The following is a 23444-nucleotide window of genomic DNA, read 5'->3' as shown; positions in this document are numbered from 1 at the left end:
CAGGCCGCGCGCCATGGCCACCTTCGTCAGCGAGCTGGAGGCGGCCAAGAAGAACCTGAGCGAGGCGCTGGGCGACAACGTCAAGCAGTGAGTGCAGACCCGACCCGCCCCCCTAACAGGTCAGGGACCCCCACAGATGCCCCCGCCCCCCCCGTAAGAGCAGGGACCCCCAGAGATGCCCTCCCAACCAGGTTAGGGACCCCCAGAGCTCCCCCCCCATAAGAGCAGGGACCCCCAGAGATGCCCTCCCAACCAGGTTAGGGACCCCAGAGCTGCCCCCCCCCCCCCCCAATAAGAGCAGGGACCCCCAGAGATGCCCTCCCAACCAGGTTAGGGACCCCAGAGCTGCCCCTCCACATAAGAGCAGGGACCCCCAGAGATGCCCCCCCCACAAGGTCAGGGACCCCAGAGATGCCCCCCCGCATAAGAGCAGGGACCCCAGAGCTGCCCCCCTCCCACCAGGTCAGGGACCCCAGAGCTGCCCCCCTCCACCAGGTCAGGGACCCCAGAGCTGCCCCCCCCCTACACCAGGTAAGGGACCCCCAGAGATGCCCTCCCAACCAGGTCAGGGACCCCCAGAGATGCCCCCTCCCAACCAGGTCAGGGACCCCCAGAGATGCCCCCTCCCAACCAGGTCAGGGACCCCCAGAGATACCCCCCCAACTGGTCAGGGACCCCCAGAGATGCCTCCCCCCAACAGAGCAGGGACCCCCAGAGATGCCCCCCCAACCAGGTCAGGGACCCCCAGCGATGCCCCCCCGAACAGAACAGGGACCCCCTCCCAGAGATGCCCCCTCCCCACCAGAGCAGGGACCCCCAGAGATGCCCCCTCCCCACCAGTTCAGGGACCCCCAGAGATGCCCCCCCCCACCAAGTCAGGGACCACCAGAGCTGCCCCCCCCCAACAGAGCAGGGACCCCCAGATCTGCCCCCCCAACAGAACAGGAACCCGCCCCCCCGAGTTATCCCCCCCACCAGAGCAGGGACTCCCAGAGCTGCCCCCCCCCCCCACCTGGTCAGGGACCCCCAGAACTGCCCCCCCCAAAAGAGCAGGGACCCCCTCCACCAGAGCAAGAACCCCCAGGGCTGCCCCCTACACACACACACACCAGATCAGGGAACCCCCAGAGTTGCCCCCCACCAGATCACAGTAGACCAGGCACCCCCAGAGCTGCCCCCCACTGAGAACTAGAAGCAGCGTGGCCTAGTGGGTAGAACCCGGGCCTGAGAGTCAGAAGGACCCGGATTCTAATCCCGCTCCGCCACTTGCCTGCTGGGTGACCTTGGGCAAGTCACCTCACTTCTCTGGGCCTCAGTTCCCTCATCTGGAAAGTGAGAAATTAAGGCTGTGAGCCCCATGTGGGACAGGGACTGGGTCCAACCTGATTAACTTGTATCTACCCCAGTGCTTAGTACAGAGCCTGGCTCATAGTAAGCGCTTTAAGCAAGCATGAGTTATAAAAATGGGCACAGAATGATTTTTTTTTTTCTTTAGAGAAATCCAGGCAGCGGAGCGAAGTAGAGCGGGGAGAAACTGGAGCCAGGGAGAACAGCGAGGAGGCCAGTGCAGGAGTTGAGAAAGGCCGTGACAAGGGCAGCGAGCGATGTAGGGGGTGTTTCTACAGGCTTGTTGTGAAGAAAAACACGCCACGATTTGGTGATTTGAATTTGAGGAGTCGAGGCTAATGCCACAGTTATGGGGCCGAGAGGCGGGAAGGATGCTGGCCCTGTCAGACGAGGTGAGAGAGTTAGGAGGGCATTGAGGATTTGGGAGGGAAAATGAGATGTGGAGCCTGAGGACTTCCACGTGAAGGTGTCCCCGAGGGAGGAGGAGAAGGTGGAGGAGAGCAGCTGGGGCCTGAGAGGTAGTAGTAATTGTATTTATAATTCAGTCAGTCAGTCGATTCATTCATTCAGTCGTATTTATTGAGCGCTTACTGTGTGCAGAGCACTGTACTAAGCGCTTGGGAAGTACAAGTTGGCAACATACAGAAGGGAGTGGGAGAAGAGGAAAGGAGGGGCTTCGTCGGGCCTTTAGCCTGTTGATGGTATTTACTGAGCGCCTATTGCGTGCGGAACACTGTTCTAAGCGCTTGAGGGGGGAACGAAACAAGAGTTGGAAGCAACGTTCCCCGCCCACAAGGAGCTTGGAGTCTAGCGTGGCTCAGTGGAAAGAGCCCGGGGTTTTAATCAGAGGTCATGGGTTCAAATCCCAGCTCTGCCAACTGTCAGCTGTGTGACTTTGAGCAAGTCACTCCACTTCTCTGCGCCTCAGTTACCTCATGGGGATGAAGACTGTGAGCCCCCCCTGTGGGACCACCTGATCACCTTGTAACCTCCCCAGCGCTTAGAACAGTGCTTTGCACATAGTAAGCGCTTCATAAATGCCATCTTTATTATTATTACAGGGGGAGACGGACATTTCATTCTTAGTCATCAACCGGTCAGTGACAAAACCATCATTTATCTAAATAGCACCGGTAGTCGTCTGTGAGATTGAACCGATTTTCTATTTGTTGACCGCTTAATGTGTGCAGAGCCCTGTGCTAAGCGCTGGGAAAGAGTATCCAAGAGGAAATTAGACCCTCAAGGGGCTCGCAAAAATCTAGATCCATCTGGGAGTCATCTTCATAGAGTCACTTTTTATTTCTGTCCGTCTCCCCTTGTAGACCGAGCTCATTCGTTCATTGTCGTATTTATTGAGCGCTTACTGTGTGCAGAGCCCTGTACTAAGCGCTTGGGAAGTACAGGTTGGCAACATATAGAGACGGTCCCTACCCAACAGTGGGCTCCCAGTCTTGTGGGCAGGGAATAGGTTTGTTTATTGTTGTATTGTCGTCTCCCAAGCGCTTAGTACAGTGCTCTGCACACAGTCAGCGCTCAATAAATATGACTGACTGAGCACGCTCCAAATCCCTAAGGAAGGGAGGGTAGATGCCGAAGGGGAACCAAACCGCGCCCCGAGGGGCTGGGGGCAGAGGAGGAGCCGGCGAAAAATCCGGGATGGAGGAGAGCCAGGAGGGAAACTGAGGCCGATGGTGCTACTGGTTTCTCTGCCGCTCCTCCAGATACTGGGCTAACCTGAAACTGTGGTTCAAGCAGAAGATCAGCAAAGAAGAGTTTGACCTTGAAGCTCACAGGCTCCTGGCCCAGGATAATGGTAAGAGGCTGGGGGGTGGCGGGGGGGGGTTGCTTTTGAATCCTGAGGTTCTTGGTTTTCAAAAAGTCTGATAGAATATCCCAATGGGGGAGCCCAGCTTAACCCAGAATGGGAGCGGGTGGAAATCGGAGCAGCAGGAGCGCTGGGGGGATGCTTTGGGGAAGACTAGGAAGAGAGAGCTCCCCCGTGATTCTCCTCTCAATCAATCAATCAATCAATCGTATTTATTGAGCGCTTACTGTGTGCGGAGCACTGTACTAAGCGCTTGGGAAGTCCAAGTTGGCAACATATAGAGGCAGTCCCTACGCAACAGTGGGCTCACAGTCTAAAATGGGGAGACAGAGAACAAAACCAAACATACTAACAAAATAAAATAAATTGAATAGATATGTACAAGTAAAATACAGTAATAAATATATACATATATACAGGTGCTGTGGGGAAGGGAAGGAGGTAAGGAGGCTCTCCTGAGCCCCACTGGGCTATTGCCCCCCATAAAACTTCCACGCCACCCCCCGACCCTTCCCCCTCAGCCTGCGGCCTCCCTCCCCGTCACTTCATGGAGCCTTTTTCCTCGTTCGGTAGGAAATCTTTGCTTTAGAGCCCCGCAAGCCTCCCCCTCGGACACCGCCTCTCCGCCGCGACACGGAAGCGAGGCTTTTATGTGGGGCAGGAACCCTGGGCGAGTCAGAGAAGCAACGTAGCCTGAGGGCTAGAGCCCGAGACTGGAAGTCAGAAGGACCTGGGTTCTAATCCCGGCTCCACCGCTTGTCTGCTTGGTGACCTTGGGCAAGCCGCCTCACTTCTCTGGGCCTCAGTGCCCTCATCTGTAAGATGGGGATTAAGACCGTGAGCCCCATAAGGGGCAGGAGTCCAACCTGATTCACTTGTATCTACCCCAGCGCTTAGTACAGTGCCTTATTACTTATTTATTTTACTTGTACATATCTATTCTATTTATTTGATTTTGTTAGTATGTTTGGCTTTGTCTCCCCCTTTTAGACTGTGAGCCCACTGTTGGGTAGGGACTGTCTCTATATGTTGCCAATTTGTACTTCCCAAGCACTTAGTACAGTGCTCTGCACATAGTAAGCGCTCAATAAATACGATTTATGATGATGATGTTGCCAATTTGTACTTCCCAAGTGCTTAGTCCAGTGCTCTGCACACAGTAAGCGCTCAATAAATACGATTGATGATGATGGCACATAGTAAGTGTTTAACAAGTACCACAACTATTATTTCTGTTATTATAGCCCTCTAGACTGTAAGCTCACTGTGCGCAGGGAATGCGTCTTTTATATCGGACTCTCCCAGATGCTTACCCCAGTGCTCTGCACACAGTAAGCGCTCCTAAAAACAAGTGACGGACTAAGCGCCGGGTTGGATACCAGACCGTCAGGCCTGACACAGCCCCCGTCCCACTCACAGCTCACAGTCTCAGTGGGGAGGAAGAATTCCACCCCCATCTTACAGATGAGGAAACTGAGGCCCAGAGGAATTCAGTGGCTTGCCCAGGGTGCCCCAGCAGGCAAGCGGCAGAGCCAGGATGAGAACCCCAGCGTCCCGACCGCCATCATCATCAATCGTATTTATTGAGCGCTTACGATGCGCAGAGCACTGTACTAAGCGCTTGGGAAGTCCAAATTGGCAACATCTAGAGACAGTCCCTACCCAACAGTGGGCTCACGGTCTAAAAGGGGGAGACAGAGAACAAAACCAAACATACTAACAAAATAAAATAAATAGAATAGATATGTACAAATAAAATAGAGTAATAAATATGTACAAACATATATACATACCAGGCTCTCCCCGCGAGGCCTCGCGGCTGCTCGCTCAGTTCACTCCGTCGTCCGTCTTTCCTCGTGTCTTTCAGTTCATTCGCACAACGATTTCCTCCTGGCCATACTCACCCGATGCCAGATCCTGGTTTCCTCCCCAGGTAAGCGGGGAGACATCCCAGAAATTGTCCAGCTGGGTCTCAGCATGTCGGCTTTGAGGACGGAGCTGTGAAAATACAAAGGGACTTACGTCCAATATCCGGTGGTTACCTATTTTTATTAATGTCTGTCTTCCCCTCTAGGCTGTAAGTTCGTTGTGGGCAGGGAATGTGTCTGTTATGTTAATAATAATGATAGTATCTGTTAAGCGCTTACTATGTGCCAAGCACTGTTCTATATTGGGCTCTCCCAAATGCCGTGTGCGCAGAAAGCACTCAATAAATACGATAGGTCAAAAGGGACCCCAACCAGCTGCTCTGTGCGTTCGTAATGCCATTTGTTTCCTTGTCTTCATTCATTGTCGTATTTATTGAGCGCTTACTGTGTGCACTTAATAAGCGCTTTGGAAGTACAAGTTGGCAACATATAGAGACGGTCCCTACCCAACAGCGGGCTCACAGTCTGGAAGGGGGAGACAGACAACAAAACATGTGGACAGGTGTCAGGACATCAGAATAAATAAAAATAAAGCTAGATGCCCATTATTAACAAAATAAATAGAATAGTAAATACGTACAATAGAGTAATAAATGTCAGCCCATCAATCGGGGGTATTTACTGAGCACTTACTGTGTGCAGAGCACTGTATTTAAGCGCTTGGGAGAGTATACCAATCAACAGACACGTTCCCTGCCCACCACGAGCTTACAGTCTAGAGGGGGGACAGACATTAAGAGAAACAGAAATCTGCCAGCGGAGAACCCACTAGAAAGCAGCCAAGAGGTAGCATCCTCAATCTTTCCTACCCTTCCAGATGGCACGGGATCCACGCCTTGGTCCGGGGGCTCGGCCACAAAACCCGGGAAGCCAAAAGGAAAGAAAAAGCTCTCTTCGGTGCGCCAGAAGTTCGACGTGAGTTGGCGACGTTCCACCGAGCGGGTCCACGGGAACGAATTAAGTCGCCGAGGCCGATACGAGCCCGGCCAGCGGTCTTTATTTGGAAAGGGGAGCGGGGATTTGATAAGCGGAAGGTCTTCTGCCCCTGGGGAGATGTAAACTCCAGGTAATAGCGCTTGAGAAGCACGTTGGCCTGGTGGAAAGAGCCCGGGACTGGGTTTTAATTGCGCTCCGTTACTTCCATGCCGCGTGACCTTGGGCGAGTCACTTGGAATCCCTGTACCTCAGTTACTTCACCTGTAAAATGGGGATCAAATACCTGTTCTCCCTCCCCCTTGGGCTGTGAGCCCTGAATGGGACAGGGCCTGGGTGTCATCTGAGTAGCCCTAACATCATCATCATCATCATCAATCGTATTTATTGAGCGCTTACTGTGTGCAGAGCAGTGTAGTACAGTGCTCATAAGCACATAAATACAATTATTATCATTATCACCATTACTATTTCTGGGCCCTCCTAGTTGTCTGTTTCTTTACCTAAGGATAGTGATGGCATTTACTAAGCGCCGACAGTGTGCTGAGCGCTGGAGTATATACAAAATAATCAGGTCGGACACCGTCCCTGCCCCGACGTGGGGCTCGAAGCCTGAGGAGGAGAGAGAATGAGAATCCCCATTCTGCAGTTGAGGAGACGGAGGCCCAGAGAAGTAAAGTGACTCTCCCAGGGTCACCCGGCAGGCAGGGAACAGAGCCGGAATTACTATGTCCCCGAACAGCACCGATTCCAGCCCCAGAACCCGCTGTCGGGCGCCCAGCAATTCGTGGCCAAGGACCCCCAGGACGACGAAGACCTGAAGCTCTGCTCCCACACCATGGCGCTGCCCACCCGGGGCCAGCTGGAGGGGAGGATGATCGTCACCGCCTTCGAGCACGGGCTCGACAACGTCACCGAGGAGGCCGTGAGCGCCGTGGTTTACGCCGTGGAGGTCAGCGGGGGGGGGGGACGGGACCCCCGCGGGATCTCCCGCGTCTCCGGGCGGGACGGCTCGGTTTGGCCTCCAGGCTCGGCCAAGGACTCCCTCCGAGGGGTGCCTTTAGCTCATGTTGTTATTATTATTCAATCGTACTTACCGAGCGCTTACTGTGTACAGAGCTCTGTATTAAGCGCTTGGAAAAACACAACGCAACAATAAACAGACACAGCAATTGCTACTTCTCCCATTGAGGCGCAGCGTAGAGACGACACAGAGAGACCCCAGCTCACTCCAAATCAGGCCCCTTGAATCCCCCTCCCTAACCCTACTAGCCCCCAGGCCGCTTGTCGCTCTCGGCTCCCGTGCTCCGTCGCTCAGTTTCCCCCCTCCCGACGGAGAAATTCATTTCTTTCAGAATCACCTGAAGGACATCCTGACCTCCGTGGTGTCGCGGAGGAAAGCTTACCGGTTGAGGGACGGCCACTTCAAGTTCGCCTTCGGGAGCAACGTGAATCCCCAGCCCTACTTGAAAAACAGCGTCGTCGCGTACAACCATCTAATAGAGTGGTGAGTCCCCCCCCTTTTTTTTTTAATGCTATTTAAGCGCTTCCTATGGGCTTATAATAGGGTGAGCAGACACAGTCTCAAGGAGTCGACAATCTACTATGCGCAGAACTCTGTACTGAGCGCTTGGGGACAGTCCGACTAAGACCCTACCCTGTTCTCAAGAAGCTCGCAGGGTACTGCAACAGTCGGATTGTCAGTTTACAGTCTAGACTGTAAACTTGTCGTGGGCAAGGAAAGCGTCTGTTGTATCGCACTCTCCCAAGCGCTCAGCACGGTGCTCTGCACAAAGTAAGCACTCAGTAAATACAACTGCTTAATGCTGAGCCGAGTTAACTTGGTTTGGATCCACCCCCGAGAAGGGAGATGGGATGACTCGTGGACTTGTTCGTTCCTTCAGTCGTATTTACTGAGCGCTAACTGCGGGCCGAGCGCTGTACTGAGCGCTCGGGAGAGGAACAGTTCAACAATAAACAGACCCGCTGTCGCCCTGGGCGGCTGCGCGTCGCGTGGCTCCTCTCTCCCCAGCCCCCCGACCTGCGCGGCCCCTTCGGCCGGCCCGAACCCGGCCTCGCAGCCGGCCCCCGACGACGCCGAGCAGCAGGCCGCGCTCCTCCTGGCCTGTTCGGGGGATAGTCTTCTGGCCGCCCTGCCCCCCGTCAACATGTACGACCTGTTCGAAGCCTTACAGGTAACCGGGCGGGGTGTCCGCGATTCGAGTCGGGCGGACGGACGGACGGAAATCTCCCCCCGAGGCCCGAAGGGATGGTGGCGGGGGACTCACACGTGGCTGTCCTGGCCCGGCCCCTCCACAGGTGCACCGGGAGGTGATCCCCACGCACACGGTCTACGCCCTGAACATGGAGAGGGTCATCACGAAGCTGTGGCACCCCAGCCACGAGGAGCTGCAGCAGGACCGCGTCCACCGCCAGCGCCTGGCCGCCAGGCAGCGGCTCCTGCTGGGCTGAGGCGTCGGGGAAGGAGGACCCGGGGAGACCTTGCGTCCCGCGGGCCGGGGGGCCCCGGGGACTCGCGGCAGCCTTTTGGAGCCACGACTGTCCATGGCTCATCTCTGGTCACCCGGCCGTGGAGCTTGTACACGGTGGCCTGTCCTCTTCTCTCCAGTCCGGGACCGAGGGTAGCCTCCGCCCTCCCACATGCCTTCCTTCCTGAATTGAGCGCGGAGGCTCCGCGGCCTTCAGCTTAATTCTCCCCCCATGGGGGATCCCACCCTTCCCTCCAGGACAATGGGTTCTGCCCCACACCTTGCAGGCTCTACCAGGCCCGGGACTCCAACCTCGGGCACTTTGGAGACCGGGGACTGGCTCTGGTTCACGGAAGCGTTGGGAGTCCATCCAGGAGAGCGGGTGGCCCTCTGCTCTCAGCCAGGCAGGACAAAGGCCCCGCAGACGGTTCCGACCCGAAGATCATACTAGCTTAAACGGCTACGGTTCCCTAAGCCTAGGACGTGATGAGTCAAGCAGAGGGAAATCCCCGTCTTCCAAGACACCAAGGGCCCCGGCTCACGAAACTTAAGAAGCCGTCGGGTCCCGGGGAGGGGGTCACGGCAGGCACCAGGACTGCTGTCATGGTTTGATAGGGGAGCGGAGGTCATGAGCTGGCAGGGGCCGGGCTTCAGCCGTCAGACCCCTCTTCTAACAAGGCAGCCGGGCGCTGGAGTCCGGGCTCGTAATCTCAGTATTTATTGAGCGCACTCTTCCCCTCCACACACCCCCTTGCCCCAAACCCTCGGGTATGACACATTGTATCAAGTGCTAGACTGAGCAATCGATTTTTTTTAATCATTGTATTTTCTTAAGCCTTTGTCTAATAAAGATGCCAAAATAGTCTTGGGAGCCCAATTGCTCACTTCTTCCACTGGGGCCTCGCATACTCAAAACACACCTCACTGCTGAATCCTACCCACCCCCAGGGGTACAGCCTCAATTCCTTCCTTTGGCCTTTGCAAATGCGGCTTCAGCGTGGCCCTTCGGTCAGAGACGGGGCAACCACTGGACCCGCAGAGAAATCAAACGTCACCTCGGCGATCCCCGGCCACCCCCCAGCCCTGGCCGAGCGCCGAACCCGGCACGATCCGCAACGGGGACGCTTTCGAACTCGCGGCGTGCCACCACGTGGGCCACCCGGGCTTTCATTACGAAACTTTATTGGAGGGACCGGTCTCTACCTACAGGTCAAAGGGCAGCGGCGACTCACGATGCCGGGAGACCGACTGGCCCTGGGTGCTACGGTGTGGCGGGTCAGGGGTCACAGTTCAGTGGTGGGAGGATGGCGGAGCTCCTGAGGTGGAAATCTAGGCGAGGGGCAGGGATCACCATCTGTAAGAAGCTGCTCCCGTGCCCCAGGCCTACGTGGTGGGGGCTGGAGGGGTTGGGACAGGAAGCGTCCGGCTCCTCTCACGGCCCCAAGGCTCTCACCGCTCCGGGTCGGAGACGGGAGGCTATGTTCCTGTCAGAGAACCGGGGCGGGATGGAGGGCGTGTGGCAGCCTCCACTGTGTTCGCTCAGACCGGCTGCCTACTGGGGGCAAGGGGGCTGAACCGACACAGAGTGGACGACAGATTTACCTCTAGGTCAGAGCCGGCCGACAGTAGGGGCCGGGAGGTGTCCTTGCCGCCGTGGTCTGCCTCTGCCCCTTCAAAGTCCCCCTCGGGCACATGCTTGTAGTACATCTGGCGGTGCTAGCGACCCTCTGTCCGCGCCCCAACCCTGTGGGCGCCAAAACAGCCAGGACCCCCTCCCCAAAGCCCCCCGGGCAACAAGAACAGAGCAGCTCGGGGCTGAGGGGTCAGACATGCTACCTGAGGACAAGGGGGCCACAGACCCGTCCGCCCGCACCAGGGGATCCCCCGCGGTCCAGGGTGGGCACCGGTCAGTCCCGGGGTTGGGGCGCCTCAGCTCTTCCCTCCTGCCCGGGTCCTGGAAAAGCCGGCGAGGGGTAGTGAGGTCTGACTGGGACCGAACCTTGCTCGACCGCTCTGGGGGGGAAGTGGGAAGGGAGGTGAGTAGGGATATTCATCGATAGTTACAGGCGGCCAGGAGCCAGAAAACGCACGAATCTTTCCGGGCCTGGCACCGAACAGCTCAAGCCTCGCTACTTTCTACAATACACAAACCGGAATGCCGCCTCGCGACTCAGTCCATCTCTTTTGGGGTCGGGGAGGGGATTCGGGGTGCCTCCGCACGTTCCGCTGGGCCTCGTCCCGGGATCGGGGGCAGGGTGGCGGGCGTGCAGACCGGGAGGCGGATAGGGAGGGTCTCCTCACAGCTCAGCGAGAGGCTTCCCCTGGGCCCCGCCCCACCCCGACTGCCCCTTCTCTTGGGCCCGAGCCTTCCCCGGGACGAGCCGCCGGACAGTCGCCTTGACTGAGCGCCTCCCGGGGCAGCGTCACGGACCGTGCGCTAAACGGTCCCTGCCCGCAGAGGGGCTTCCGGGTGCCGCAAGACCCCGGGGGATCCGGCTCGACGGAGAAAGCGCCTTTCCACAAACGCAGGACCGCAGGCGGGGGCGACTGAGACGGCGGTCCCCCCGGGAGCGGGCCAAACGTGGCCCCGAAGAGGGGCTTCTCGCCGGCCGAGGAAGGTGGACGGAGTCCGGCCCGGCCCCCGTCTCCCGCTCGGGCTTCGACGGTCCGAACGCCAACCCGAGCCGGGCTCGCGGGCCGAACGGGAAGGCGCCGGGATGACGGGGCCGGAGGCGTCGGTCACGCCGGACGTTTAGCCCTTCCGGCCGGTCCTTCCGCGGGCCCTCCACAGCGACCGGGCGGCCCAGCCGGTCCCCAACGTGGGCCGAGCGGCAAGTCTCTGATCGGGCGGCCGGGCGGGTGGTCTCGGGGTAGAAGGGAGAGGGGAAGGGAGGGGGTGTCTCTGCTGCTCCTCTGGCCCGGGCGGACACCGATAAACTGCCTTTTTCCGCCGTACCCCCAGAGCGGCCACGGCCCTGGCCCGGTCTCTCTGAGGACTCGGCCTCCTCAGTCCCATCCTCGGGGCCACTTTTCTAGACGGGAGCGGGAAAGGAGAGAGACGGGAAGGGAGATAGGGAGAGAGAGAGAGACACAGGCCGGACGTGAGTTTTAACAGCAGGGGGGAACCCCAAGATAGGGTTGGAAAATACCGCTTCCACCCCCTCCTGCTCCGGCCTCTTCCTGTTCAAGCCCCCCAACTCCCGACCCCCCATGGGCAAACACCAGCCACACGGATGGCGGGCTGATGAGGCCCCCGCGCCACCCTCCCCCCCGCCTACCGGCTCCCTGCCGGCGTTTCTGATCCTGGTCCGGAAAGCGCTCGGGAAGACGCCAACCCCGGAGGGAGTCCCCCGCCACGCGTCAAAGCCATCGGGGAAACGGGGCGGGACGGAGGACGGAGGGGAGAGAGGCCGGAACGCGACGCCGCGGAGGGAAGCCGGGTTGGGGACGAACGGGGCCGGGCCCCGGGAAGGGCCCGCGGGCCGCTGCTGGGGGCGAGGTGCCCGGACCTTTCGGCTCCACCGGCCACCCCGTCCCGCTCCGGGACGCCGGGAGCCCCCAGGCTGCTCCCAATTTGGGCGGCTCGCTGCCCCCAAGGCCTCCCTGGTATCTCCGTCTCTCTCTCAAGTTGGGCAGACTTCCTCCAAGGCGCCCAAGATATCCTCCAAGATATCTCTCTCTCCCTCCCTATCTTCCTCTAAAGTCAGGCAGCCTCCCTCCCCCGGAGGCCTTCCCCGTGAGATGAGACATATAGATCTCTCTCGCTCTCTATCAAGCGCTTAGTACGGTGCTCCGCACACGGTCAGCGCTCAATACGACCGATTGACTTGTTATCGCCCTCCCGGTCCCCCGTCCCCGGCGCGGAGACGGGCGTCCCTCCCCCGCGGACCCCCCGCGGGGGCGGCCCGGCGCACCTTAGCTGTCGCCGTCCCCGGGCGGGGGGTCCCCGTCGTCGAGGAGCGCCCCCTCCACCTCCCAGAGCAGGTCGTCCTCGGCGGCGTCGCGGCGGTCCAGGCTGCCCGAGACGCGGCAGCGGCGGAAGCCGCGCACGATGGCGTCGCTGGGGATGCCGTCCCAGGCGGCCATGACCCACTCGAGGAAGAGGCCCAGCGGGGGCTTCTTGGCGTTGCCCGTGGGGCTGAGGGCCAGGTTGCCGGCCAGCAGCCAGTCGGCGTAGCGGGCGCGCACGCTGTCGTTGAGGGGCTTGTAGACCACCAGGTCGAGCACCTGCAGCTGGGAGGTCAGGCCGCCCGGGGCGATGACCACGTCCGTGCTCAGGGTCTCCATGTGGGCGCGCAGGGAGTCGGAGGCGTGGCCGCGGAAGCCGTTGAGGATGAGCAGCCCCCGCTCGCGGGGCCCGGCCCCGGGGGCCCGCCGCCGCCACACGGCCTCCACCCAGTCCTGCATCAGCTCCTCCGTCATCCAGCCGTAGCGGTGGCAGCGCACCTCCATGCCCCCGGGGAACCGGCCCGGCGGGATGTAGGTGCCCCGCAGGATGACGAACGGGGGCAGCTTGCGCCCGTCCGCCAGCACCCCCAGCATGGCCGTCACCTTCAGCTTCTCCCGCCCGGGCGTCTTCACCAGGACCGGCCGGCCCGCCTGGTAGTCCACCGTGACCCTGGACGGCACCTCCAGGCAGATGGGCGTCTCGTCCGCGTTGCCCATCTGGCCGTCCGGGTAGCCGTGGGCCCGGCGCAGGCCCAGGACGCGGCGCTGGTAGGCGGCCAGCTTCTCGCTCAGGTCCTCGGGCAGGGGCTGCGGGGGCGGGGGCGGCTTCTGGCGCAGGGTCAGGTCGTAGCGCCGCAGCATCCGGCGGCACCAGCCCAGGCTGGCCTTGAAGCCCTTGGCCGGGATGCGCATCTCCCGGGCGATGGCCAGGGCCTTCAGCTGCATGGCCTCCCGCGTGATGGGCGTGCCCGCCGCCTGCTGCTGCCGCACGTACTCGGCCACCCGCTGGTCCACCAGGGCGAACCGCCCGTTCTTCGGCCCGCGGAAGGCCCGCCGCATGGCGTGGGCGCTCTGCAGCTGCGGCTTCACCTTGCGCCAGTCGCGCACGTTCTTCTCCATGACGCCGAACTGCTTGGCCGCCTGGCAGTTGTTGGTCACCTCGGCGTAGTCCACCACGGCCAGCTTGAAGCCCGCGTCGTAGCTGCGCCGCGCCCCGCGCTGCTGCTGCTGCTGCTGCTGCTGCTGCTGCTGCTGCTGGAGCAGCAGGGCGCCCGCCCCGGCCCCGCCCGGGCCCAGCGGGGGGTAGTCCTCCTCGCCCCCGGGCCCCCACGGCCCGCCCGCCCCCAGGGCCAGGGGGTGCGGCAGCGCCGGGAAGGGGCCCGCCAGGCCCAGGGGGCCCATCGCGCCCGGGAGCTTGGGGCCCGCCTCGTCGTAGCCTGCGGGGGGAGGGGGGGGGAGAGAGAGGGGCCGGGGGGCCCGCTTCGCGTCACGTCGCGGGGCCCGGGCCCGCCTCTCGGGCGGAAGCGCCGTCCCCATCTCCAGTGGCTACCAATCAATCTGCGCATCAGGCAGAAACTCCTCACCCTGGGCTTCAAGGCTGTCCATCCATCCCCTCGCCCCCTCCTACCTCCCCTCCCTTCTCTCCTTCTCCAGCCCAGCCCGCACCCTCCGCTCCTCCGCCGCTAATCTCCTCACGGTACCTCGTTCTCGCCTGTCCCGCCATCGACCCCCGGCCCTGGAACGCCCTCCCTCTGCCCATCCGCCAAGCTCGCTCTCTTCTTCCCTTCAAGGCCCTACTGAGAGCTCACCTCCTCCAGGAGGCCTTCCCACACTGAGCCCCTTCCTTCCTCTCCCCCTCGTCCCCCCCTCCATCCCCCCATCTCACCTCCTTCCCTTCCCCACATCACCTGTATATATGTTTGTACATATTTATTACTCTACTTATTTTACTTGTACATATCTATTCTATTTATTTTATTGTGTTAGTATGTTCGGTTTTGTTCTCTGTCTCCCCCTTTCAGACTGTGAGCCCACTGTTGGGTAGGGACTGTCTCTATATGTTGCCAATTTGTACTTCCCAAGCGCTTAGTGCAGTGCTCTGCACACAGTAAGCGCTCAATAAATACAATTGATGATGATGAGGCCCGGACCCTGCCAGACGGGGCCCCTCCCCGCTCCCACCCCTGGGTTTCGGGGCCCGTTTCGGGTGGGACGGGCTCGACCCGCTGCTCTCCCCGGATCGGAGCCGCCCGGAAACCAGGCCCCGGGCACCCCCCGCCTCCCACGGCACCTCCCTCAGCCCCGAGAGGGACCCGCCAGCCGCTGGCCACGCACCCCCACCGGGAAGTCGAGTCCCGCCCGCTGCCCCTCACCGGGAAACGCACCTCGGGAGAACAGCCACTCCTCGGAGTCGGAGGAAAACGGCGCTGCCCACAGCCCCTCCCCTTCTTCCAGCTGGGATATCACATCCGGCCTCGGGAACGGGAATTCTGTCGGCGGAAGACGGCACGGGCCCAAGGAGCGGGGTTACGCGACCGGAGCCCCCGGCGCCGGGGGCCGGGCACGTCGGGCCTCGGGAAGCCGGGGAGGATCCCGGCCGGCCGGCGGGGAAGGGGGACACGGACCGGGCGGGGCGTCGAGGGGACGGGGAAACGCCGGGCCGAAGAACCGGGTGGGGCGGGGGCGAGGGGAGGCCGACTGACCCAGAGAGACCACCGTCTCGTAATTCATCTTCATGACCTCCCGGTACAGCGTCTTCTGCTCCTCCGTCAGAAGGTCCCACTCCTCGTCGGAGAAGGAGACGGCCACTTCGTCGAACAGGGCCGGCACCTGCAACGGCCAGCGCCCCTGACTCCCGCGCCCTCCCGGACCCCGACTGGGGGGATTTGGCGGGGCTGGTCGGGGCGAGGAGGCTCGTCGAGGGCAGACAGTGGGTTTCCGGCTCCCCCGCACCCCAAGGGCGGGGAATGTGGGCCACAAACCCACTCCCAGGGGGGGTCTCCCCGCGGCCCCACGACGACCAAGAGGGCCGGAGCGACGGGCAGAGTGGGCAAGACCACCGGGCTGGGAGTCGCCTCCCTCCTCTGGGCCTCGGTTTCCCCAGCTAGAAAACGAGGGTTCGATCCAGACCGCGAGCCCCGTGTGGGACGGAGCCCGTGCCCCACCGGCCCGCCTTGTGACCCTCCCGGCGCTCTGCAGAGTGCTTGGCGCGCCGTACGTGACGATCGGATACCGCAATTATTACTATTACTACTTCTTGTTTTAATTTGACCCGCTTCTTCCGGGCGGTTTTTCGAGAGCCTGGGTGCTCCAGAAGGGAAGCAGCGTGGCCTAGTGGAAAGAGCCCGGGCCCGGGGGTCAGAGGACCCGGGTTCTAGTCCCGGCTCCGCCACCGATCCGCCGCGTGACTTGGGGCGAGTCACGAGGCCCCTGACTTCTCCGTGCCTCGGTTCCCTCGTCTGCAAAATGGAGATTCATCATCATCATCGATCGTATTTACTGAGCGCTTACTATGTGCAGAGCACTGTACTAAGCGCTTAATGGAGATTCGCTTAATAGCGCAAAATGGAGATTCGACACCCGTTCTCCCTCCTGTTTGGACTAGGAGCCCCGAGGGGGACCTGATCGTCTTGTATCCATCCCAGCGCTCGTAATAAGCACTTAACGAATACCCCGGAGCCCCGACACTCACCCAGTAGCCCCCCGCGCAGATCCTCACTCTCTGCAGATCATCCTGCCCGTCCTCCAGCTCTGGGACGCCAATCTCCTCCTCCTCCTCCTCCTCCTTCAGGGTCAAGGCGAGGGGGAAGGCTGGGCTGGCCATCTCTGTGGAGAAGAGGTACAGTATCTGGCACACAGTCAGCACTTACCAAATACCTAATAATAATAATAATAATAATAATAATAATGGCATTTATTAAGCGCTTACTACATGCAAAGCACTGTTCTAAGCGCTGGGGAGGCTCCCAGGTGATCAGGTTGTCCCACGGGGGGCTCACAGTCTTAATCCCCATTTCACAGATGAGGGAACTGAGGCCCAGAGAAGTGAAGTTACTTGCCCAAAGTCACCCAGCTGACAATTGGAGGAGCCGGGATTTGAACCCATGACCTCTGACTCCAAAGCCCGCGCTCTTCCCACTGAGCCGCGCTGTACTAAGCGACAGGAGAGAGGACGGCACAACCGAGTTGGGAGACGCGCTCCCCGGTGGAATTCCGAAAGGCCGGGCAGAAATCCCAATCGATCGACGATATTTATCCAGAGCCGACTGTGCCTTGAACGCCGTACTGAGCGCCTGGGACGACTCAGTGGTGTTGGGAGACGCGTTTCCTGATATTCGGGCAGGGACGTCAATCCAATGGTGACATTTATTGAGTGCTGATCCTTTGCAGAACGCTTTACTGAGCGGCAGGGGAGACGGCAAAGCAGTAGAATGGGTAGAAACGTTCCCTGTCCAGCTGACAGGCATCGCCTGACCATTGGGCATGCCCTCGGAGCGGGCACGAGAAACAAGGGAGTGGGTTGGGGGGTGGGTGGGTGGCAACAGCAACCCCCAGGGTGCCCTCTAAGCCCTTTAAGAGGAGCAAGGCCTAGAGGATAGGGCACGGGGCTGGGAGTCGGAAGGTCACGGGTTCTAATCCGGCTCTGCCACTTGCCTGCCGTGTGACCTTGGACAAATCTTTTCACTTCTCTGGGCCTCGGACACCCCATCTGGAAAATGGGGATTGAGACTTTTAGACTGTGAGCCCACTGTTGGGTAGGGACTGTCTCTAGATGTTGCCAACTTGTACTTCCCAAGCGCTTAGTCCAGTGCTCTGCACACAGTAAGCGCTCAATAAATACGATTGATGATGATGATGAGACCGTGAGCCCCACGTGGGGCAGGGCCTGTGTCCAACCCGATTAGCTCGTATCTAACCCGGCGCTCAGTAGAGAGCCTGGCTCACAGCAAGCGCTTAATGATGCCACAATTATTCCCCTAGGCTGTAACTTTGGGCAGGGAGCGTGTCTGCTAATTCTGTTTGTACATATTTATTACTCTATTTATTTATTTATTTTACTTGTACATATCTATTCTATTTATTTTATTTTGTTAGTATGTTTGGTTCTGTTCTCTGTCTCCCCCTTTTAGACTGTGAGCCCACTGTTGGGTAGGGACCGTCTCTAGATGTTGCCATTTTGTACTTCCCAAGGGCTTAGTACAGTGCTCTGCACACAGTAAGCGCTCAATAAATACGATTGATGATGATGATGATGTCCCTAGGCTGTAACTTTGGGCAGGGAACGTGTCTGCTAGTTCTGTTTGTACATATTTATTACTCTATTTATTTATTTATTTATTTATTTTGCTTGTACATATCTATTCTATTTATTTTATTTTGTTGGTATGTTTGGTTCTGTTCTCCGTCTCCCCCTTTTAGACTGTGAGCCCACTGTTGGGTAGGGACTGTCTCTAGATGTTGCCAATTTGTACTTCCCAAGCGCTTAGTACAGTGCTCTGCACACTGTAAGTGCTCAATAAATACGATTGATGATGATGATGATGATGCTGGGAAGCGGAATGGCGTAGGGGATTAGGCGGACCTAGGAGTCGGAGGGTCGTGGGTTCTAATCCTCGCTCTGCCACTTTGCCGTGTGATCCGGGGCAAGTCACTTCACTTCTCTGGGCCTCAGTTACCTCATCTGTAAAATGGGGATGGAGACTGTGAGCCTCACCGGGGACAGAGACTGTGTCCAACCCCATTTGTTTGGATCCACCCCACAGCTTAGTACAGTATCTGGCACACAGTCAGCACTTAGCAAATACCCTAATTATTATTATTAGGGTCCTCTCCCAAGCGCTTAGCACAGTGCCCTGCACATAGTATACTTATATAATTCTATTTACTTACATTGATGCCTGTTTACTTATATTGATGTCTGTCTCCTCCCTTCTAGACAGTGGGCCCATTGTGGGCAGGGATTCTCCTTATTGCTGTATTATACCTTCCATGTGCTTAGTGCAGTTCTCTGCACACAATAAGTGCTCAATAAATACGACTGAATGAATGAAGGAAGGAAAGGAAACGCTCAATAAATACTGAACAACTGATTAAGGCCCAGATTGAGACTGAGAGCCTGTGGGCAGGGACTGGGTGCAACTCGCTTTGCTTGTATCCACCCCAGCGCTTAGGACAGTGCTTGGCACATAGTAAGCGCTTATCAAATACCCTAATTATTATAATTATGGTCCTCTCCCTAGCGCTTTAAACACACAGGAAACACTCAATAAATAGTGAACGATTAAGCCCCCAGACTGCCTGTCTACTTGTTTTGTTGCCTGTCTCCCCCCTTCTAGACAGTGAGCCCATCGTGGGCAAGGATTGTCTCTCTTTTTGGCCGAATTGTACTTTCCAAGTGCTTAGCTCAGTGCTCTGCAAAGTAGGCGCTCAGTAAATACGACTGAATGAATGAATGATACTGTGAGCCCTCCATGGGCAGGGCCTGGGTCCAACCCGATTTGCTTGCATCCACACCAGTGCTCAGTACAGTGCCTGACACACAATAAGCGCTTAGCAAATACCCTAATCATCATCAATCATATTTACTGAGCGCTTACTATGTGCAGAGCACTGTACTAAGCGCTTGGGAAGTACAATTTGGCAACATATAGAGACAGTCATTATTATTACGATCCTCTCCCAAGCGCTTAGAACAATGCTTTCCACATAGTAAGTGCTTAACAAATACCACCGTTATTATTGTTATTATAAATCGGCAACAGAGGCGCGGCGTGGCTCAGTGGAAAGAGCCCGGGCTTGGGAGTCAGAGGTCATGGGTTTGAATCCCGACTCCGCCACTTGTCAGCTGGGTGACTCTGGGCTAGTCATTTCACTTCTCGGTGCCTCAGTGACCTCATCTGGAAAATGGGGATGAAGGCTGTGAGCCCCATGTGGGACAACCTGATGACCTTGCATCTCCCCCAGCACTTAGAACAGTGCTTGGAACATAGTCAGCGCTTAACAAACGCCATCATCATAATTATTATTATGGGTTCGAGTTCCGGCTCCGCCACTTGTTAGCTGTGTGACTTTGGGCAAGTCAGTTCTCTTCTCTGGGCCTCAGGGACCTCATCTGGAAAATGGGGATGAAGACCGTGAGCCCCACGTGGGACGACCTGATCACCTTGTATCTCCCCCAGTGCTTAGACCAGTGCTTGACACATAGTAAACGCTTAACAAATCCCATCGTTATTCTTATTATTATTGAGAAGCAGCGTGGCTCAGTGGAAAGAGCCCGGGCTTTGGAGTCAGAGGTCATGGGTTCAAATCTGGGCTCCGCCACTTGTCAGCTGTGTGACCTTGGGCAAGTCTCTTCATTTCTCTGTGCCTCAGTTCCCTCACCTGTAAAATGGGGATGAAGACTGTGAGCCCCCCGTGGGACAGCCTGATCACCTTGTAACCTCCCCAGCACTCAGAACAGTGCTTTACACATAGTAAGCGCTTAACAAATACCATCATCATCCTCATCCTCTGGGCCTCAGTTCCCTCATCTGCAAAATGGGGATGAAGACTGTGAGCCCCCCGTGGGACAGCCTGATCACCTTGTATCTCCCCCAGCACTGAGAACAGTGCTTGGCACCACAGTAAGCGCTTAACAAGTACCATTATTGTGATTATAATTATTATTACAAATCGGCATTTGATTCCTTCACTCCATCGTATTGCCTGAGCGCTGACTGTGCGCAGAGCACTGGACTAAGCGCTTGGGAAGTCCAAGTTCGCAACGTAAAGGGACAGTCCCTATGCAACAACGCCAAAGCAGCGTGGCTCAGTGGAAAGAGCCCGGGCTTGGGAGTCAGACGTCATGGGTTCAAATTCCGGCTCCGCCAACTGTCAGCTGGGTGACTTTGGGCAAGTCACTTCACTTCTCTGGGCCTCAGTTCCCTCATCTGTAAAATGGGGATTAAAACTGTGAGCCCCCCGTGGGACCACCTGATCACCCTGTAACCTCCCCAGCGCTTAGAACAGTGCTTTGAACATAGTAAGCGCTTAACAAATACCATTATTATTATTACCATTATTATTATTATTAAAGCAGCATGGCTCAGTGGAAAGAGCCCGGGCTTGGAAGTCAGAGATCATGGGTTCAAATCCTGGCTCCACCAACTGTCAGCTGGGTGACTTTGGGCAAATCACTTCACTTCTCTGGGCCTCAGTTACCTCATCTGTAAAATGGGGACTAATGTGAGCCCCCCGTGGGACAACCTGATCACCTTGTGGCCTCCCCAGCGCTTAGAACAGTGCTTTGCACATAGTAAGCGCTTAACAAATACCATCACTATTATTATTATTATTATTATTAAAGCAGCGTGGCTCAGTGGAAAGAGCCCGGGCTTGGGAGTCAGAGATCGTGGGTTCAAATCCCGGCTCCACCACTTGTCAGCTGGGTGACTTTGGGCAAGTCACTTCACTTCTCTGAGCCTCAGTTCCCTCATCTGTAAAAAGGGGATGAAGACTGTGAGCCCCCCGTGGGCCAACCTGATCACCTTGTATCCTCCCCAGCGCTTAGAACAGTGCTTTGCACGTAGTAAGCGCTTAATAAATACCATCATCATTATTATTATTACTATTATTAAAGCAGCGTGGCTCAGTGGAAAGAGCCCGGGCTTGGGAGTCAGAGATCATGGGTTCAAATCCCGGCTCCGCCACTTGTCAGCTGGGTGACTTTGGGCAAGTCATTTCACTTCTCTGGGCCTTAGTTCCCTCATCTGTAAAGTGGGGATTAATGTGAGCCCCCCGTGGGACCACCTGATCACCTTGTGACCTCCCCAGCGCTTAAAACAGTGCTTTGCACATAGTAAGCGCTTAACAAATACCATCATTATTATTATTACTAAAGCCGTGTGGCTCAGTGGAAAGAGCTCAGGCTTGGGAGTCAGAGATCATGGGTTCAAATCCCGGCTCCGCCACTTGTCAGCTGGGTGACTTTGGGCAAGTCACTTTGCTTCTCTGGGCCTCAGTTCCCTCATCTGTAAAATGGGGATGAAGACTGTGAGCCTCACGTGGGACCACCTGATCACCTTGTGACCTCCCCAGCGCTTAGAACAGTGCCTTGCACGTAGTAAGCGCTTAATAAATACCATCATTATTATTAGTAGTAGTAGTAAAGCAGCGTGGCTCAGTGGAAAGAGCCCGGGCTTTGGAGTCAGAGGTCGTGGGTTCTAATCCGGGCTCTGCCACTTGTCATCTGTGTGGCTTTGGGCAAGTCACTTCACTTCTCTGGGCCTCAGTTCCCTCATCTGTAAAATGGGGATTAAAGTGAGCCCCCAGTGGGACAACCTGATCACCCTGTAACCTCCTCAGCGCTTAGAGCAGTGCTCTGCACGTAGTAAGCGCTTAATAAATGCCATCATTATTATCATTATTATTATTATTAAAGCAGCGTGGCTCAGTGGAAAGAGCCCGGGCTTGGGAGTCAGAGATCGTGGGTTCAAATCCCGGCTCCGCCACTTGTCAGCTGGGTGACTTGGGGCAAGTCACTTCACTTCTCTGAGCCTCAGTTCCCTCATCTGTAAAATGGGGATGAAGACTGTGAGCCTCACGTGGGACAACCTGATCACCTTGTGACCTCCCCAGCGCTTAAAACAGTGCTTTGCACATAGTAAGCGCTTAACAAATACCATCATTATTATTATTACTATTATGAAAGCAGCATGGCTCAGTGGAAAGAGCCCGGGCTTTGGAGTCAGAAATCATGGGTTCAAATCCCGGCTCCGCCACTTGTCAGCTGGGTGACTTGGGGCAAGTCACTTCACTTCTCTGGGCCTCAGTTCCCTCATCTGTAAAATGGAGATTAAAGTGAGCCCCCAGTGGGACAACCTGATCACCCTGTATCGTCCCCAGCGCTTAGAACAGTGCTTTGCACGTAGTAAGCGCTTAATAAATACCATCATCATTATTATTATTACTATTATTAAAGCAGCGTGGCTCAGTGGAAAGAGCCCGGGCTTTGGAGTCAGAGATCATGGGTTCAAATCCCGGCTCCGCCACTTGTCAGCTGGGTGACTTGGGGCAAGTCACTTCACTTCTCTGGGCCTCAGTTATCTCATCTGTAAAGTGGGGATTAATGTGAGCCCCCCGTGGGACCACCTGATCACCCTGTGGCCTCCCCAGCGCTTAGACCAGTGCTTGGCACGTAGTAAGCGCTTAATAAATGCCATCATTATGATTATGATTATTGTTCTTATTCAGGGGCTGCGGGTGGGTCGGGCCCGCCGGCCTCCAGCCATCTTGTCCGTCTCCCGGGGCCCGCGACAAAGGGCCGTCGGTGCGGGGGGCAGGGCAGGCCCGGCCGGCTCCCCGGAGGAGGAGGCCGCGGACTCACCGCGGGGTCGGGGGTCGGGGGTCGGCGGGGCCCGGTGACGGGGGGTCAGCGCCCCATGGCGCCCGGTTCCCCCGGGACTTCCGGTCCGCGCCGGTCCGCTCCGCCGGGACTTCCGGTCCGCGCCGGTCCGCTCCGCCGGGACTTCCGGTCCGCGCCGGTCCGCTCCGGTCCTGCCGGCCGCGCGCACGCGCAGGCGCGCGCACGGCGGGCTGAGGGAGGGACACCGACCGCCGGGGACCGGCGGCTCCGTGCGTGCGTGCGTGCGTGCGTGCGTACGTACGTGCGCGCGTACGCCCGTGCGTCAGCGCGTCGTGCGTCACGCCCCCCGCCCGAACAAAGACCCGCCGCCCCTGATTGGCGGGAACCCCTGCCTCGACCGCCCCCCCCATTCATTCATTCATTCATTCACTCATTCATTCATTCACTCAATCGTACTTATTGAGCGCTTACTGTGTGCAGAGCACTGTACTAAGCGCTTGGGGAGTACAAGTTGTCAACATACATAGACGGTCCCTACCCCCCAACGGGCTCACAGGCTAGACGGGGGAGACAGAGAACAAAACGAAACATATTGACAGGATAAAATACATAGAATAGTAAATACGTATAAG

The 23444-nt window shown here is 57.6% G+C and overlaps 2 protein-coding genes across 2 annotated transcripts; one reads left to right on the top strand and one right to left on the bottom strand.

The window, feature by feature from the left end:
* On the top strand, positions 1-9386 carry TADA1 (transcriptional adaptor 1). Its single transcript, XM_038757962.1, has 8 exons — positions 1-87; positions 3069-3160; positions 5040-5105; positions 5918-6015; positions 6776-6985; positions 7389-7540; positions 8066-8228; positions 8353-9386. Exons 1-8 carry the CDS (start codon positions 14-16, stop codon positions 8503-8505), a joined length of 1008 nt encoding a protein of 335 aa, XP_038613890.1. The 5' UTR covers positions 1-13; the 3' UTR covers positions 8506-9386.
* Positions 9387-9684: 298 nt separating this feature from the next.
* POGK (pogo transposable element derived with KRAB domain) lies at positions 9685-22848 on the bottom strand. Its single transcript, XM_038757961.1, has 6 exons — positions 22834-22848; positions 16162-16295; positions 15173-15299; positions 14855-14959; positions 12437-13906; positions 9685-11554 (listed from the first exon to the last, which is right to left on the bottom strand). The coding sequence occupies exons 2-5, from the start codon at positions 16291-16293 to the stop codon at positions 12438-12440; spliced, it is 1833 nt and encodes a 610-aa protein (XP_038613889.1). The 5' UTR covers positions 16294-16295; positions 22834-22848; the 3' UTR covers positions 9685-11554; position 12437.
* Positions 22849-23444: the final 596 nt, after the last annotated feature.

This window comes from Tachyglossus aculeatus, chromosome 16 (genome assembly GCF_015852505.1).
Source record: "Tachyglossus aculeatus isolate mTacAcu1 chromosome 16, mTacAcu1.pri, whole genome shotgun sequence".
NCBI lineage: Eukaryota > Metazoa > Chordata > Mammalia > Monotremata > Tachyglossidae > Tachyglossus > Tachyglossus aculeatus.
Note: the sequence above shows the minus strand (reverse complement) of the source record. Positions and strands in the feature narration are given on the sequence as shown.